The sequence below is a fragment of the Fonsecaea erecta genome (assembly GCF_001651985.1).
Source record: "Fonsecaea erecta strain CBS 125763 chromosome Unknown Scaff9, whole genome shotgun sequence".
NCBI classification, from domain to species: domain Eukaryota; kingdom Fungi; phylum Ascomycota; class Eurotiomycetes; order Chaetothyriales; family Herpotrichiellaceae; genus Fonsecaea; species Fonsecaea erecta.
The window spans coordinates 352,673-371,764 of NW_017387252.1; the positions used below are offsets into that span (position 1 = coordinate 352,673).

Here is a 19,092-nt window from a genome sequence, read left to right on the forward strand (position 1 = left end):
GTTTGCATTTCGCATTGGGCATACCACTGGCCTTGGGGTCAGCTTATGGACGGCCTGTTATGTACTTGCAGAGACGCCGATGGATGATAGGTGTTGACATATACGCAGCGTACGTCGTAATTAAATTACTCGGTAGACAATTGTGATGGGGGGCCGGTAGCACGTGTCAGCACTTAAACGGGTTCTCTTCTATGCTATGCCGAACATGCTATCGTATACCTGAACTAGATTATTGATCTGTTGAAGAGAGAACGCTGGCACGGTCGGGCGGCCGCTGCTTATGGCAATACGCAGTCCATTGGATGGTCCGATCCTGAACACAGCAACCCCCAGACAGAGAGCGGCCGTTGGTCCGTTTGAACGGCCCGTCTCTGAAATCAAAAAGGCATAGACTCGATGGGCATTGTCTTTCGACGCATTCCTCATAACTTGGCACACGCTCAACACAATCAGCCCTCGGCCTGAATCTCGTAGCTGTTGGATTTGTGTTTCGGCTCGAATCGAAAGTCAGGATGAGCAGGACCGAGGAACATTTCACTTTCAATCCTTGTTAGTGGTTCGGGCTGCGAAAACACGGATTCGGGAAAGTACTCACCTAATCTTGATCCAGTCCTTGTAATTATCACTCGCCATCAACGTCTCAAGCTCGTCCCGTCCGCGGTATCGAGGAGGTCGATCTTGAATGTTGGGGGGCAGGTACTCCAACAGCCCGATAGGCACGTATCGGCACGCGAAGCTGAGCCACTGCAGCAAGAACCGTCGAGTCTGTCCCACGCCGATCTCGTCACTGCCCCACGCCTCCAGGCCGTATCGACAGAAACGCTCGATGAGCTGCAGCCGTTCTGAGGACGACTTGTCTAAATACTGCCCGGCGGCAATTTCTTCAAAGAGCCACGGCTTGATGAGAGCCCCACGACCGGTCATGACGCCGTCGACGCCCGCGTGTTGAAGGTGATCGTAGTAGTGCTCATGTGAGAAAACGTCGCCATTGCCGATGAAGAAGACTTTGCTCTTGCGGGAGCCTTTGTGGCCGTTAGGTTGATCGCGCTCGTCCGGCTCGTGGATGGTGTCAGCAGAAGCATCTGCCTTCTCGTTAAGTTTCTGGATCAGAGATGCCGTCTCTGCAATATAATCCCAGTCTGCAGAGCGAGTGTATCTTTGCTGTCTAGACCGTCCATGGAGAGTTATAGCCGCGACACCGCAAGGACTGCCTTCTCCGTGCCCGCTACCTAGGACCAGTCGATCGACCAATTTCTGTGCAGTCGGTTGCTTGTCCCGAGTCCCTGTTCGAATCTTCACGGTGACGGGTGTCTCGCCCGAGACCACATTCATCCCCCGAAGCATCTTCTCTAGCTTAGGTGCCGAATCCATTAAAGCCGACCCAGCGCCATCTTTGAAGACCAGATCAATCGGGCAACCCACATTGAGATCGACCACCCGAAGACCTCGAGGCAATAATGTGGTGAGAATCTCGGTGGTTTTGACCGCTAGCCAAGGTTTGTTGGCCGCAATTTGCGCCCCAAATCGAAGGTCCCGCTTCTGATCATATTCGAAGACTATGTTGTCGCTGCCTTTGATCGAGAAAGTCGGGGGCTGGACCTCTGATTCGTGTGCTTTAAGGAGAGCCCATTCCGACTTCTGGCCCTGCAACAACGGTAAAGACATGGCCATTTCCGAGTAAGTGAACGTTGCACCTAGAGAAGTACACAGACGCCGGAATGGCAGGTTTCCCTGCGTGGTCAAGGGTGCTAAAATGGGCGTCTCAGGACCAAAGTACAAACGACGTTTCTCTGATGTTCGGAGGGGAGTATCCTGGAAGCCAGCCCTCGAATCTTGCGTGTCCTCCTCTTCGCCTGCTCCATTCCGACCCGACTCGGGCTCCGGGGAGGAGGAGTTGCGATAGGATCTGTTTCGTCCTCGACCTTGGTCGGCTGGGTTTTGAGTGTTTTGCTCGAGCCACCGCAGATATTCATCTGACTTGGGCGTGGGGACTTTCTTCTTTGTCAGCTCGATCCTTTGCTGAGAAGTGAGGGAATTTGCCACCCCGGCCTCCTCGTCTTCGGAGGTAGTCTCGGCATATTTGGCCATTCGTTCAGCATCCTCGACCAAGACCAATTCCACTCGGCCGTCACCGTGGTCTACTTCTTTAGAATGAGATCCAACAAACCGGCATTTCCATCCCACCGGACACTTCCCCTTCACTTCCCATACAGGACACAGTCCGTTAAAGGTGGAGAGATCCTTTCTTTTGTAGTGGCTGAGGTATTTTCGGATGTCATGCTCGAAACGACACTTGTCTCCGTAGGCACATGGATTTGGGGAGAACTCGGGTCTGAGAGCTCGACTGGAACACAACCCTACTTCGTCTCTCGACGTGCCGAATTCGCGGGCCTTGTTTTGGCCTTTCTTCTTCTCACGACGGCGGTTACCTTTGCTGTTCTGGCTCGTAGGTGGCCGATCATTGTGGTGAAACGCTTCAGCGGCATCATCATCAGGTATTTCGTGAGCCAGTTCCGAGCCAACCACGTCAGACTGGAGCAGGAATTCTTCCTTGATAGGTACTGTTCCCTTCCTCCGTTTGCTATCCTGTGCTTGTGTCGTCGGATCGATCTCACCAGCCTTGCGCTTAACTATAGCCGGGGCCCCATCCGACGATTGGACAGATATGACGTTTGCAGAAACATCTTTCGACGTGCCATTAACCGAGACGTCAAGTTGATGCTGGTCTGCAGAGTTTTCCATCGTGCCACACAGTGACCAAACACTGCTCAACGTTTCAGGTGAACTCAAGCCTCCTTGTTTGAGACTGCCGTGAGATGTTACCTTGATAGCACCTTGAAAGACAAGGAACAGGCTGGGTACGAGGGTGGTAGGCAATATGAAATCGGGAGATTGTAAGGTGTGGGCATTTTCAGTGACAGTTTGAGAAATTTCGCCAAGGCCTCGGAAAATCTACGCGACTGTTTATCCGGCATTGTCCAATTGTTTTTGCTTGACTTTTCCAACGCTCTGAAAGCCCAATGCCTGGTGCTTCTAAAGCCTGTGGCACCACAAGAAGTTGCGAACGCGTTCTGCTGCTAGCCCCCATCGACTCTGCTAAGCCTCCGGCGAAGATGATAACTCCCAAGACCGCTGGCCCTAGTCTAAGTCTGCTCTGAGCGTCAGGAGATGTGATGTTCCCCGAGAGCACGATTGGACAGTTCCGTGTGCAGGTTCAGAAGTATCTGACAAAAGTGGAGGAAGTGACGACAGGATGTCCTGGTGAATATTCCCTCTACAGTACTGGATCTATTGATATTGACTTGAAGGATAAACTGGCGCCCTAGTGGATTGGATGCTGCGCGGTCGACAACAGAGCGGAAGCTACTTGATGCCCTTCCTGCACTTCTAAGTGGTCGTTGTCGTCTCGAAGGATTATAACATCCATCCAGGACGATTCAATTGGTACTTGATGCTCCCGCATATGGTAAAGAACGCTACTTAGTATACGGACACCTTCGAAGTCCCCACCCGTCCCTAGGCAACCGCGTTTCAACTCCCTACACAGCCTCACTCATCTTGTGATTGACAATTGAATGTCTTACCAGTACCGACGACTCCATGAATCAATGCTTCAGGGGGTTATATATCCGCGTGAGTCCTGTTTGACAGCGTCTAGGTTCTTCGGTAAAAGATTCTTACCTTTCTCCATCCATCCCATTCCCGTTTCCTCACCACTCTGATAGCATTTTCTCGCCGTCGAGGCTTCGATATCATCATGGTTTCATTTAGCAAGCCCCTACCGTCACTTGATCTTGAGTCGACTATTCGTCTCCTACTCATTCTCAACAATGCCATAGCTCTCAGCCTCAGCTTCGCCGTAATGTCTCCGATTTTCATCGTCTTGGGTGCTGTGATGGCTGTATCCGTCCTCTACAATCTGGGCGTCATCCTGCTCGGAATCCGTCGAAAACTTCCAAGATGGAGCGACAACAACCGCAACGGCGACGAGGATCTCCGTTGCCCATCCATCGTACAATTGGCCATCGATACGCTCGGGGTCCTTGCATTCCTCGTACTGTATGTTTGCAGCACCATCGAGACCGCAACTGCCGACGGCTGGAGATGGTCCCCAACCTTGCTGATGGCATATGCATCCATTGGAGCCTTAGTCGCCTTGTAAGTCAACCAAACCCTCACAGAACGGACACGCTGGACGCTGTGCCACTTTTTGATGTCATTTGAGGCTTTTGACACATCACGTCTGACAATTGCTATCAGTTTCATGCATAGTTGGGTGGCTGTCACCAATCTCAACCGATACATTCGGTATCGACAGAGCCTAGGCCCACGGTGTCCGCATTGCCATCGAGCAATTAATAATATTGTTGGGCCACAAATTGCCCTACCTCCGTCAGCCAGTGAAGGGTGCCAGGGACCGGCTTTTCCAAGACAAAGCTTCTCCGCGAATTCGGTCGGCGAAAACGAAGCAGACACGTTGATCATGAAGACTTGACTCAAAAGAGCTTGGGGCAGAACTTGAGTGCAGCATCAACTTCAACATCAAATTCCGCCACAATCGGCATGGCTCACTGAGTGCATGGCAGCTGTTTGAGGAGCCTCACCTCGTGTTTCAAAGTCTTCGTGTAGGGGCGGCGGATAAGCAGCAGGTCGAGTTGTCTAGGTCCGGTGGAAGGACAATTTCAGAGCGGTTTCAATTCGTTCATTTGACCTTGGAGGGATTTCTCAGTCCCAAGATGTTGCGAGGTAATCGTAAGAGGCCAGTCGCTCATTTAGTGGTCTCTTCTCTCCGTAATGGTCACCGTCACAGCGCCATGAGAGACAGTGTCATTGCAGGAATGGTGGTGACGTGTGAGATGCGTATGGGAGATTAGAAAGCCAGCAACAATAACCACACTGCGCCTTCGAGGCAAGCTCGTGTTACTGCATACAGCAGAAGGTACCTCGTACATGGCCACCATCGAGAATGCTGACCATGGAGGCACCGGTGCCGTCAGCTTGGAACGAGTCACGTGGCGGGAGCGATTTTCTCTTTTAGGGGGTTCTCGGGGTCTGCGGTACCGACAACGAGGGCATCCACAACCTTTTTCATCTCCCACCAATGTGCAAGTTCGTCTGTCTCAGTCCAGGTGGCAAGCCTGTCACTGCCCCCTGTCTGCAAAGTTCAGCCTGAAGCACTGCTCCTGTCCCCAGTCTCATAGGTCCCCGCCACTCTGGTACCATCGGCTTCCACGCCTTCCAGAAGCCTTTGGCAGCCGCAAGGGGAACATCTGAACCCTGGGTGGCTGAGTGGCCACTCACTGCCTTTGGGGCAAAAACTCCGAGAATGCTGACTTCGACAGAACGAATCCCGTTGGTCGATGACAGCATTGACGTACACTGCTGCCGAAGCTTGCAACCGCACTCTTCTGCCGGCAAATTCCCCTGGAAAGCCCACGGGTTGGTTCCCCAACAGGCAAGATCTCGCGCTTCCGTTCTCCAAGGTTCCTACATAGAACGGCAGAAAATACGAAGAAGGCACACAGGGTCACATGAGTCTATAGGGTGTCTGAAAGAGGCATGGAGGAGGTTTCCAGGGGCGAACAGTGGCTAGGGCTTCATGTTGTTGATCGAACTATCTCCGAAGGGTGACGTTCGCAAGGCTTTGAAACATTTTTCAAACCCCATGCTCTGATGCATCGTTCCAGCGTACCCCGTACCTTGCAGAGAGATGATGTTGGCAGAATGACACATGCCCGCTCCATCGAGAGGCGTTGTACACGCATCAAACGGCTCCACCATGCTCCGCAAGGCTGTCTACAAATGCCGCATCTTCTGTTGGCCATCGAAATGCCACCCGCCAGTGCGTCGAAGGCGACGCAAGTTCTGATGCAGCCTTGCAAGATGGGACTCCCGCCGGGTTATCCCACCTTGGGTCCCGCTAGCGATGAAAGGGTGATGTGAGTAAATATTGATCAGAATTCGGCGACCCCGCGGACGGCTGCCATCCATACTTCGCTCTGTGGCCCTAATTCTTACCCTTACTTGACCTAAGGTTCTAATTCTTTACTGTTGTACTGTGAACGAAAGGAGGGGCAAAACTTCCGGGATCCAGAGTGGCATTCCCCTCTGGCGAACAAGACCCATGCAGAATGGGGTCATAGCCTCGAAATGATATGCAGACAATGGGCGAGCTGCAATGACGAAGCGAGGATCTTGAAGCATGCCCAATACCTGCCTGCAGAGATTGCTAGCCACATGCAATATGATCGAATACAGAGCGCTGGGCACGGGATTCGAGCTATGGTCGAACTGGCCCAACTGATTCAGAGAGACAGACTCGGCAGAATCGCCCAAGCCTCGCCCACCCTCTCGCAAATAAGCATCAATACAATACGTAACTGGGAACGAAAGAGGAATTTGATCATCTGGCGAATGCTCGGCTTCCCAGGCGCGCAATCTGGCTGGTTGACCCTTGCTGACGGATATTTTAGCCATTCACAGCAGCCAATCTCTGCCGACTCTGGAGGTCATCGCCATTGCATCGGTTGACGAACCAGCTCAAAGTAAACCTCCGGAGGAAGCTCTCTCTTGCTTTATCTATGCTGGGATCACCGATATCAAGCTCGTTACTTTGTACTATGCTGAAGCTATACTCTCGATTGCATCACAATGCGATCAAGCACCAGCCATATTCGTTCAGTCTGTTAGGCCGGCAGGCAGGCGATGGACCGATGCTAACGGGATGTTTCGTGTAGCAAGCAACTTCCCATACCCGAAGTGAGAGATGACCAGATTATTGGCCTGAAGAAAATGCTTAGACTATTGGCCATGGTCAGATGGCGGAGCTCATTTGGCATCCGGCTGCCCGTTGACTTCGAAGAAAGCCACATGGATGCCCACACGAACGCCACAAAATCTCGCCTTGCTGGACCACCATTCCCGGTTTGTAAGTGTCAGCGACAAGTCAAAGGCAAAAAGCGTCGAGAGACAATTAATAAACTGCGGATTTGATGCTCCTCGGGCAGAGGCCCGATTGAGCGGATGCACGACGCCTTTTGACCACCTCCCACGACGTGGGATGGGCGCTTGAAAAAAGTCGTCAGAAGGGCATCTTGACCGACAACCGGTGGATACATTGGCTGAGAACCCTGCATCCCAGGGCACTGGCAATAGAGGAAACGACCCAGACGACTGAGAGGGGCCGCCAGGCCCATCACGCCTTACCCAAGAGGGTTGATGGGTGCTCCGGCCGACCCACGGAGCAGCAGTTACGGTCAGGAGTGATGGGATGGGGACTCCTTTTGCGGCAAGACCCCGAAAAGTTACATTTTCTGGTACCGCGGAATCGGTGCAGGCCGGGTTCTCTGAAGAGAAAGATTCGTAGTCACGGTGGACGAAGAAGACTCAACCACAGTCCTCGGTAGGCCCGTGGCTTGGCTAGAGACGCCAAGGACAGAGATGAGTCTACATACGATACTTCGAAGCAAATTGTAGTGTACAGAGTACAGTGTGGGACATGGAGAGGTCCCAGTCGCACCGGTTGTAGGAAAACCCAGGCTTGAACCGGGCCTCAGGCTGTATGTTTCCTTGCCTGTATAACTATGAAACTGTTCTAGCTGAAGATTCGTCTTATTCACCGAGTCCAAATACGAGGCTAGCTTTTGCGATTCCGGTTCCCTGGCCGTTCCGGTGGTTCCTTCAGAGTCTTCCTTCGGCTTCCAGCATCGACCTCCAACAGTTGTCACGGCTGTGGAACGAGGCCTCTCGGGCAGGTCGAACCAATATAGACTTCGAGAATGCTAAAGAGCTCGGTATGAGTTGGTGGGCAGCGAGGGTGTTCGATGACGCCGAAATCACACCGCCGAGTTGTCGTCTGCAGAGCTAATCCTAGCTCTACAACGTGATAGACAGGAGGAGGATGATGATGATGAGGAGGAGGAGGAATGGTCGATCGTCACAGGGATTAAGCAATTCGTTCATCTCGAAGATGCTGGGATGAGGTAACTCGTAGGTGCAGGTGGGATTGACGACGAGGACGTCGTTGGTCCGGGCTTCCAGAATGGCGAAGGGCGAGTCCCTCGTTCTGCTCGAGCGCTGGTGGGCACCCACTGCACCCACCATCCACTACCGAGGGTCCGGGTTGTGAGTAGAGTTGCAATTGTGGATGCGGATTGTAAGTTTGACGTGTTGGCTAAGATGAAGGCCTAGCGGCAGTGGGAGGAGCCTGGCAGGCGCAAGGATCTGGGAGCCGAAAGTGCCCATCGAGCCCGTACACAGCACGACAACCACTGCTCGTAACGACTCGACTCGCATGGGACTAAACCCGTACAGACAACGTACCAGCCTGTATCAAACTACATACCTGACTACTCATCATCCTCATCGCCGACTCACCCTTCTATCCTCTTGCCCTCCAGCCTTCCCACGCCCAACACTTATCGACGACGCCTGTGCTGTAGACTCTATCTACACGCACTGAACTCCCCCAAGCAGCTTCCCCACCTTATCGTCGCTCATTTTGCCCCATCTCCAACCCTCAGGACCGTCGCCACGACCTTCACCACCACCTTCTTCACGGCGACCTCATCACGTCACCGTCCTCGCCGACTCTCTCTTCGACTTTGTACTCCCGGCGACGACAGCTACGTTCGGCAGCCTCCTCTTGATCATCTGCTCCGACCTTATCCTCCCGCAGGTCTATGTTAGAATACGAAGAGAGTCCTCCGCCACTCAATCACTCGCCCTCTCCGAGTGACCGGTCGCATTTCACTTCTCGAGATACGACCCCAGTTACACCCGTCGGTAACGGGCCGTGTTTTGGCAGGAAGACAGAGAAGGATACGCTTCCGTGGTTTAGGAAACCCATCGACGTCGGACGCACCACTACGAGACTTTGTTTAGACACCGACTCTTCCCTCCTCGCCCCGGACTTTGACGACAACTCCTTTCCAACCTTCGGCGCCTCGCCACCACATAAGGGTATGGCGAGCGTAGCCAACCCTCTTGATATCTCCGTGAGACAGACGTCGACTTCGCCACGTGGCAATCAGCCGTCCAACTTGACCTCCGCGCTGCAGCGGAGTGACAGTGAAGAGAAGCGCATGATGGCCAACCCAACACCGGAGACAGCGCTCAACCGCCCCTTGCCCCAGATGCCGTCCAGTTCCTCGAATGACTTTGCCAATTTTGAGCACGGAGCGAGGCCGATCTCGGTGAAGGGCATGGCGCATGATCGGGCCAGACGCGAGAGCCTGGCTCAGAGCCTCAACGCGGGCATGAGCTGGGGAGGAATATCCGTGGGAAGTTGGATACGAGACGAGTAAGTCCCATGATTGACGCTCTTTGAAACGTCTGGCGTGCTAATATGTGTGTGAAGTATGGTCATGTCTGGAACCTCGCCCTTCACGTTCAATTCGCCCTCGTTCCATTCCTCCTCCTATCTACCCAAACTCGAGGCCAACTTCATGAAAGACTTCTCTTGCTGTGGCCTTACCCTGCCCACCTTACACGATCTTTTACAGCACTACGAAGAAGCACACGCGCAGAAGGATCCCCAGCAGTCCAGCACCAACCAACAAGCCGTTCCGGATAGCCGAGCTGCAATTGCTGCCACGACAGCCGCACAGGTTCAGCAAGAAGCCCAACAGCGCAATCAACAGCAACAGTCACACAATGGCCCCGGTCGGCCGTTCGGGACGCAGCAGAACGCCGCGCAGAATATCCACCGACCGTCGGGCTTTTCTAGCACTTTACAAACTATCCCGGACATGGACACAGTTGAGGACATGGAAATGGATGACATTGATGGAGCTGATGAAACGACGCCGCCGCCGAACCTGTACACTCAGAACCAATCCCAGACTTCACCCCAGACCTCTTTTGCATCCCCCGTGCAACAGCCCCAAATACCTCAACTCAACACTACCATGATGCAAGGGCATCAAGCCTACAGACAGTCCACTCCCAATACACCCGTGGCGGCAGGGCGCAATGCAACACGCTTCCCGGGTAACACTTCATCCACGCTGATGCCAAACCCCATGCAGCAGTTTCAAGACCTGCAGACCGGATATCGAGGTACCCCGGACTCGTCCGCTCCCGGCACGCCTGGCGAGATGGGTGAGGGGATGATGGATGGTATCGACGACATGTCGATGCAGAACCTCGCCTTGTACAATGGTCTCCCGAACGGGATGGGGGGCTATAATTTCGGCATGAATAACGACATGATCGATCTCTGCATCGACGAGCCGTCCAAACGTCTGTTCTCGACCGGTAACCAGGGCGTGAGTCAAGGGCAAAGCGCGCAACAAATTGCGCAGAATCGACTTGGTACGGGCCAGTACGGAGCCAACAGCGAAATTGCAAGGACAATACGCGAAAGGCAAGCCGCTGCCGGGCTACCCGACACCACAACAAACATTCTTCCGCACGAAGAACCTAAACCCTTCCGATGCCCCGTAATTGGCTGCGAGAAGGCGTACAAGAACCAGAACGGTTTGAAATATCACAAAGCGGTAAGTGATCACGAACTCGCGATGTGTCAGTTAACTAACCTGGAGCTAGCATGGTCACAATAACCAGCGACTTCATGAGAACGGGGATGGCACATTCTCCATCGTCGATCCCGATACCCAGGCACCTTATCCTGGCACCATGGGAATGGAAAAGGAGAAACCCTACAAGTGCGATGTTTGCCAGAAACGGTACAAGAACTTGAACGGGCTCAAGTACCACAAGACACACTCACCGCCTTGCAACCCGGAACTTCAACTGAATGCGAACAAGACTCCGTCACTCGGTATGCCCAACATGATTGCTGGTCAACAAACAGGCAATATGGGAGCTGGTCTCTCGGGTGATCTGTCCATGATGTGAAGATACCCAGCATGTAACGACCACAAGAGGCTACGACCATCCGATGCGCCCAAGCAACTTGGTCACGTTTTGGATTGGGATCACTATTCGTTTTCATATTATTAATTGATGAGAGACGGCTGAACATGCATGACGGGAAGAGCAACCCTCACGACACCAAAAGCCGGTCAGGCTCAATATCGTACGTGATGACAAGCAAAAGCGATCATCAGAGGCCTCTTTCCCGGTTGGACAGGGCTCAGACAGAGATGTCATTCGGACGGCCCATCTCCGACTGAATGTTTGGAATTTGTGCAACACAATCATAGACAGGTGCTGTTGGGGTTATCTTCAAAAAGTTTACAGTGCTTCGAATTTTCAGGGACAGGGTGTCCAGATCCGGCGCCACGAAGCACGACTGGGGGCAAACTGCTCGGTCTCGACCTTTTCTCGACTCGACCACAACGGCGTTTTGGTACAGGACATCTGGATAGAAGACTTCGGCGACAGCTCCTGACAGCCCACGTCTTCCCAGCGGAAGATTGGTTGAAAGACGGTGTTTCTTTGTACACGAGTACGTGCAGAGTGGATTTTGTGGGCTTGGGCCAGTTCGGTACATTCAGATTTAGAGACTTTTCTACGTTGTGTTGAGGCTGAGGTTTTGGAGGGTGATGTGTGTGCGTGAACGACTCACGAGCAGCAAGGTCAGTCTCCTTTCTGGAGCGTTATGGTGTGGATGATGAAGAGATTAGTTGAGTCTTGTGGTGGATGAGTGCCTGACAGACGTGCAAGAGCATGAGTTATCTTTCAGCAAGAGTTGTTGCACCATAGAGCATCGCGTAGCTGCAAGTTGGATACAGTGAATAATCACAGACAATCACAGTCGTTAGAGCAAAGCGGCGAGTCCTAAGCACCTAGCCAAGTATTCAGTGTGCCTTGTTGGTCAGCGCTTTTACTATTTCGGTGGAAGCTCGTGACAAAGCACACGAACCAGAGTCCACCTGACTCGACTGGTGTCGCGCTTGGTGCAGCCTTTCCCAAATATTTGGCAGGGATCGGCCGATAAGCACGCACAGGAATACCTTGTACTCCGTAGGGCTTAGTATTCCCCATCCGGAGGCGAGTGCACACATATGTACGAGCAATGTGAAGGGATTCGGACGGTTGAAGTCTTTGGAGCAGAATGTTCTGGAGAAACGTGGCTGCAGGGTATCGGTAGGTATTCTGGATTAGCTACATATGTTGAGTGCAAGATGGCGACAGAGTTTTCAATGGTTTCGGGAAGAGGGAGTGGAGGGAGGGATCAAGGCTTTCTGAGGCTGTGGGCTGAGCTGGTGGGATGCCCATTACGCCAAAAACAGGGGCCATGCGAGAGGATGAGGTACTTTGTGATATGTACTCTGTACCGAGTACTCGTTCTCGGTGATCTCGAGGGAATTGCATTGAATAGCAGTAGTTCGTAGTTGTTGATTCGTAGGGCTTGTACAAAGGAGACCTTCCTCCGAGTGGTGCTCACGCAGAGAGAAAGAGAGAGAGTACGGAGAACTGAAAGGGGCTCTCAATTGATCGGGCGTGGACGGCTTCAGGTTCGAGACAGCTCTACTGGAGCAGCTGATGGAGATGGATAGAGGCGCGCCATAAGCCCCCAGGCGCGGTTCGTGGTAAAAAGTAAAGAGGCGCAGCTCAGGATGAGTAGAGTGGTCAGAAGATGGAGACGGAGTCTTCTCAGCTCCCTCTCACGTTGACAGTGGATGCATCGACGCGTCGCCGCGGTCCACAGTGCCAGGGCGATTAATATGCTTGTTTCAGAGCGCTCGGCCAAGCTCTCAGACATGGGCGGGGGCACCACAGGCGGTAACTGGCGAGCTGGGTTCTGACTACCGCCCTACGCAGTGCTCCTTGCTACTTGGTGCTACTACAAGGTACTCCACGAAGAAGACCTACCACCACCCACCACCAACAACCACCAAAGTTACTGTACCACGCCCGCCCTTCCGTGGAACCACCGCCTCCAGCCGCCCATTCTGCCCCTGGCGCAACGCAACCTGGCATCTTGATCTGCAACAATCTTAACGATTACATGTCATTTATTTACCCCTACCGCATAATCCAACACGCTTTTTGAGAGGCCGAAAGAACACCATCGTCGCATCTCCCTGCGACTGCGTATCCTCCCTGCTAATAAGCCGTCCAACGCCGCCACCACCGCCGGCCCCTCCCCTTCGTCCTTCTACGCCATTCCCTTGGGAGCAAAGTAATATCGACCTGCCATTCCTTTTGCCTTCCTCCACACACGACAAAATCATCCAGTCTTTCGTTTAGTGTCGACTTCCAGCGAAACCTCAACGATCCTTTTCAAACAGCCCGCAAAACCCCTCCTGGCTCATTCCTTGCCTCGAGTTCACGAGTCCTTCACGGAGTCGGATCAGCCGTGTCGGTTTTACGAGAGCTTGCGACTTTTTGCGAACCTTCGAGTCAGAGAGTCTGCTAGATGCACGGAATCACAACAACGACGGCGCAGTGAACATCGCTCCTCTCTGATTAACATCGGCAATAAAAGAAGAAGAAGAAGAAGAAAGTAAACTGCTCTCCCGCGTCTCGCACATCGGCGTTGTCGTTGGTGGATACGGAACCCTTGGTGTCACGATCTTCGAGTTGACGAGGTTGAAACAGCCTGAGAGGGTGGGCGAGAAAGGCAGAGAGCAAAAATGGTGGACACTGCTGATAGCAACAATGCCCCACATATGGTGTTCAATATGCTCGAAGACAAATATATCGGCCTCGCCTTGGCCATCGTATCCACGCTCGCCATCGGAACCAGCTTTGTTATCACCAAGAAGGGACTTAACGACGCCGCAGATAAGCACGGCTTTGAAGGAGAAGGATTTGCGTATATGAAAACGCCGCTGTGGTGGGCAGGGATAGGCTCCTTGGTGGTGGGCGAGATCGCCAATTTCGCCGCATACGCCTTTGCGCCCGCCATTCTCGTCACACCGCTGGGCGCGCTCAGTGTGCTCATTGGAGCCGTGCTCGGTGCCTATTTCCTGGGCGAGGAGTTGGGAGTTTTGGGAAAGCTGGGATGTGCGATCTGTCTGCTCGGGAGCGTCATCATCGTCCTTCATGCGCCGCCAGACAAGGAGATAGAGACGGTAGATCAGATTCTGGCGTACGCGATCAAACCAGGTATGGGAAATATGCGACTCCGGTCGGCGCACATGAAGTGGAAGAAGCATGGCTAACTCTCCCTCACAGCGTTTATCATTTATTGTCTGGCCGCGATTGTCTTCTCGACCGTTATGATCTACAAGGTTGCGCCGGTGTACGGCAAGAAGAACCCCCTGATTTACATCTCGATTTGCTCGACTGTCGGATCGGTGTCGGTCATGTCGGTCAAGGCCTTTGGAATTGCAGTCAAGCTGACTTTTGCGGGCAACAACCAATTTACACACCCTTCGACCTACGTATTTATGGTGGTGACCATCGTCTGCATTCTCACGCAGATGAATTACTTCAACAAGGCACTCAGCCAGTTTTCGACCTCGATCGTCAACCCCTTGTATTATGTCACATTTACCACTGCCACGTTGTGCGCGTCGTTTATTCTATTCCAGGGGTTCAACACGACCGATGCTGTCAACACCATTTCTCTCCTCTGCGGGTTCTTGGTCATCTTCTCAGGGGTGTACCTACTCAATCTATCGCGAGGGGACCCTGATGGCCATCGAATGCTCAACGGGAAAATTGCAGATGAAGATGGGATCCCGACCGACCCCTTGGCAGGCCTGCAAACGCGGAGAAGCATGCAGGCGAGAAGGAGTCTGGATCCGCACCGACGGAGCAGCAGCCTCACATTCAGCCCGGGAGGCCTATTCTCGGGCGGAAGTCGACACGTGAGCGCCGAGAGTGCAGGGCTGATGCAACACTACGATGTCGAGCACGGTGCTTTTGGACTGTCGGATCTGGTGGAAGATCCAGAGGAGATCCGGGCGACCTCGAGTCGACATGGGAGTCCCAGAGTAGGAGGGGAGCAAGTGACGAGGATACACGATAGACCTCATCAAAAGAGCCTGGATCGGTGACATTGGTGATTGATCGATCTCGACTAGACTTGGATCAGAGAGTTTCTTCTGATTGTAACGATATCCATGCATAGGTAACGGTTCATTAGCGACGAAACAGGCTCACTAGGCCCAGCATTTGCCAGGATAAAGGGTATGACCAAGGAAGGAAAAGGCGGGCAACTGAAAGGGGAGGATTGATTCATGCACGGGGGCTTGCCGTCAGGCCAGGAGGAAGGTTGTACTGTATATTGGCATTGGGCACACATGATGCAGCAAAGATTGTATTGGCCTTTGAGAGTTTCCAAGTCTGGGTGACAGTGAGCACGTGTTTTGTTTTGTGGCGTTGGCTCCATCCACTTTTCACTTTCGACTTTCCACCACCAACCTGCTTCTACTGTATCTGTATATTATTCCCACCATCTCTTCTTCCCGTGTCCATGGCCACAAGAAGCTAACACTCGTTCCAAACACAATCAGCCCCAACAGGGCGAGCCATCCGTTTCACCATGGCACCCTCCTATCCATCTCCAAGTCTCAAAGCATCCATCTCGCCACGCACAGGGCCCCAAAAAGGTACGACTACGCCTCACCACCACCACTATAGCCCATGACAAACAATAATCCCATGCATCCCGTGCGCCTCGTGTTTGCATCGTCCAAGAAGGCCGCACCACAGGCTGATCCAAGGCGTTGCTTGCGTTGCCATTGCGCCCACCCTTAATTATTTCTTTTGCTGCATGATTCCATTGTTGGTGCCACTGTTCAGCCTATGCTTTTTCCTGGAGCAAACGGCGTCTCTGATAGGAGGAGCCGCGCACGTGCGCTATTGCCCGTTTCCTGTCGCTCGAGCACATCCACGGCTCTCTGTCACGCGACACCGGGGCACACGACAGTGGGATGCGGCGGGAACAAAGAGGCTCCATTGAACGATCGAGCTCCGGGCATTACGCGACGGTACCTGCCCATGTGTTTGCTTTTTCCTTTGTCTGTTTGGTATCTGCTGCAAGAGAAAATCGTTGGCCAGCGCGATGCAACCCGACTTACAAGGACCTCTAACGCATTCTTAGGTGTGACCATCTTTGACGAGCCCGAGCATATCCCCGAGTCCAGTATCAAGGTCCTCGCGGATGACCAGGGTCACGGTGCCGGGACCTCCCCCACGCTCGTCGCCTCGTCCAGCCCCAGACTTCACCGCGCCAGTATTTCAGGAAAGAAGATGACCGGACGACCCGCCCTGCCTGGTTCCAATTCTTATTCTTCTCATCTCTCTGCTCCCGGTGCTTCCCTCCACAGGCCCATGTCGCATCTCCGTCTCGACGCTAATAACCCTCGTGACTCAGGGTCTGAGGGCCCGGGCACCATCACTACCGGACCGGCAGCAGAGGGTAAAACGCCCGACGTACGTGCCATCCTGGCCCAGGTGGCCGACTGGCTTCAAGATGAGAAGGCAAAGCGGCAGAAGCGAAGGCACCATCGCCATCACCATCATCATAACAAGCGTCCGAAGACACCCGACGAGCAGAGCGACGACTCCAAAACCCATGATGCTGTGCTCGACGGCGACCAAGATATGTCGCTGGAGAGGCTGGAGAGCATTCTCCAAAACTTCTCGTCCGGCCATCCTTCGAAGCTCCTGCGCAAGTCGTCGAGCTCTCTCCTGAGAAGGGGATCCGTGGGCAAGAAATACAAGCAGCCTCGCTCCGTTCCGGCTTCATCAGACACGGAATTCTATGGCGACGACATATTAGTCCCGAATGTTGAGGCGAAGCTGGACAACACCAAGACGATGGCTTTCACTGGCGGTTCAGCAGACGCGGACACGAGCGACAGTGCGAGGAAGCAGGACTACGAGCACTGGGTGACCTTCAAGAAGGACATTGTCCGCTTGACGCATACGCTTAAGCTCAAGGGCTGGCGGCGCATACCCATCGACCGAGCTGCCGATATTGATGTTGCGCGTCTGAGCGGTGCCCTGACCAACGCCGTCTATGTCGTCCACCCCCCCAAAGACATGTCCGAATACGATGCCCACAATCCTTCTGATCCTACTACTGCGCCTGTCCCGGTCTCCCGGCGACGCCCTATGTCCCTCCTTCTTCGTATCTACGGCCCGCAGGTCGAACACCTGATCGACCGCGAGGCTGAACTGGGCATTCTCCGCCGCCTCGCTCGGAAAAATATTGGACCTCGCCTTCTGGGCTCCTTCGAAAATGGCCGTTTCGAGGAATTTCTCCACGCCATAACCCTCACGGCAGAGGATCTGCGGACCCCAGAGACTTCCAAGCAAATCGCGAAGCGCATGCGCGAGCTTCATGAAGGTATCGATCTGCTCGAATCTGAGCTCGCTGCCGGCCCGGCGGTTTTCGTGAATTGGGATAAGTGGGTCGACCGGTGCGAGAAAGTCATCACTTGGCTCGACGAACAGGTTCATCAGGCGGTGAAGGAGCTCGCAGACGGAACAGCAAGGCGGAAGTCGAGAATCAATGCACGCTACGTCCGGCGCGGGTTGATCTGCGGTGTCGAATGGCCCGTCTTCCGCAAGGCATACGACACATATCGGCAACGACTGCTTGAAAAATATGGTGGCGTCGAGGGAATCCGCAAGCTGCTCGTCTTCGCCCACAACGACACTCAATACGGAAACCTCATGCGGCTACAACCTTCTGGCACCTCACCTCTTCTGAGACCGTCCAACCAACACAAACAACTCGTCGTCATCGACTTCGAATATGCAGCACAAAACCCTGTAGGGTTGGAATTCGCAAACCATTTTACCGAATGGTGCTACAACTATCACAATCCTCCTGACAAGAACTATCAGTGTGACACGAGACGGTATCCGGATGAGCAGGAGCAACACAGATTCGTGAGGAGCTATGTCATGCATCGACCCCAGTTCAACCCTGCGGCGAGTGCGACACCCAAGATGGAGGGTCGGGAGAAGACCAATATCAGCGACTTCATGCTTGACGCTCGGACCCCCGGAGGTGGGACCCCCAATGCATGGGGAGGGAGCAGCGGGTTCGAGGGGCCATCTGAATCCGACTATGACAAAGAGGAGGACGAGAGGGAAAAGGCTCAGGAAGCCGAAATCGATAGGTTGTTGCAGCAAACGAGGCTGTGGCGGGTCGCCAATTCGGCCCAGTGGGTGGCCTGGGGCATTGTGCAGGCCAAGGTGCCGGAGCTGGACGCGTTGGAGGAAAGGGAAAAGGAAGAGAAGAGCCTGAGCAAACGTATCAAAGAGAGGAGGAAAGGCATGACAGAGATGGTATCTGCGGGAGAGCAGAAGATTGTCGAAAAGATGAAAAATTTGGTGGGTAAGGATGGCGCTGGGGGACGCCATCAAGTCGAACATGCCAATCCAATGTCCGACCCTCTCACTGAAGAAGAGAAACGACTACAGGTGGAGAGTCACTGGGACCGACCAGAGGGAAGAGCACAAGAGGAGGCACGCCATGAGGGCAATGGAGATGTTGTCGTGAAGCAACCGGCGGACGCCCCTGACCATCTTTCCACTAGCCATACCACCATCGACGAGAACACCGAAGGGAACGCCGATCTTAACAAGCGGTTACGATCAACGGTGGCGCGGTGCCTTTGCACCCCCAACTTCAGGCTCAACCTCAAACCGAACCGCTCCAAAACGGTCACGCAGAAACGACCCCGGAAGACGGATTGTCTCGCCCGGATGATAGCCGCTCAAGCTCCCCCTCCGCCGTCGATGATGAAGCCGAGGAGGAATTCGACTACCTCGCCTACGCCCAGGAGCGCGCCATGTTTTTCTGGGGCGACTGCCTCAGGCTCGGCTTCGTCGCGGAGGCCGATTTGCCCCAAGATCTCGTCCGAAGGGCCAAGGTTGTGCCGTATTGAGAAATGGGCTTGTTTGTCGGGTTTCCTTTTTTGCTTGCAACACGGAGGAGCAAGGGGTTTGCTGGAGCACAAGGTCCCGGGAAGAACGACCAGTGCTGCGGGCTGTGAGGTATATGGACAGTACAGTACAAGGTGCGAATGTACCGTACCGTATGACACACGAATGAAGGGTGATTTATGGGATATGTTCTTTGGTTTCCCGCGTCGGGCGTTACCTCACCCTTTTGATGGTGGTGTCGAGATGTCAGGGGGCGTCTCGCGAGGTCTTTTCGTCAACCAGACAACAAGCCAATTCCTTATTCTATGATTCAACATCGGGTTT

General features: G+C 53.7%; 3 protein-coding genes across 3 annotated transcripts; 2 read left to right on the top strand and 1 right to left on the bottom strand.

Moving 5' to 3' along the window:
* Positions 1-449: 449 nt before the first annotated feature.
* Positions 450-2,742, bottom strand: AYL99_09363 (hypothetical protein; the record flags this gene model as incomplete). The annotated part of the gene is made up of 2 exons (XM_018840870.1): positions 450-537; positions 596-2,742. 2 exons carry the CDS (start codon positions 2,740-2,742, stop codon positions 450-452), a joined length of 2,235 nt encoding a protein of 744 aa, XP_018689551.1.
* A 1,120-nt stretch (positions 2,743-3,862) lies between these two features.
* AYL99_09364 (hypothetical protein) lies at positions 3,863-10,860 on the top strand (the record flags this gene model as incomplete). The annotated part of the gene is made up of 6 exons (XM_018840871.1): positions 3,863-4,158; positions 6,484-6,681; positions 6,738-6,928; positions 8,884-9,301; positions 9,359-10,499; positions 10,549-10,860. 6 exons carry the CDS (start codon positions 3,863-3,865, stop codon positions 10,858-10,860), a joined length of 2,556 nt encoding a protein of 851 aa, XP_018689552.1.
* A 2,687-nt stretch (positions 10,861-13,547) lies between these two features.
* On the top strand, positions 13,548-18,770 carry AYL99_09365 (hypothetical protein; the record flags this gene model as incomplete). Its single annotated transcript, XM_018840872.1, has 4 exons — positions 13,548-14,022; positions 14,092-14,835; positions 15,968-18,483; positions 18,516-18,770. 4 exons carry the CDS (start codon positions 13,548-13,550, stop codon positions 18,768-18,770), a joined length of 3,990 nt encoding a protein of 1,329 aa, XP_018689553.1.
* Between the last annotated feature and the right edge of the window lie 322 nt (positions 18,771-19,092).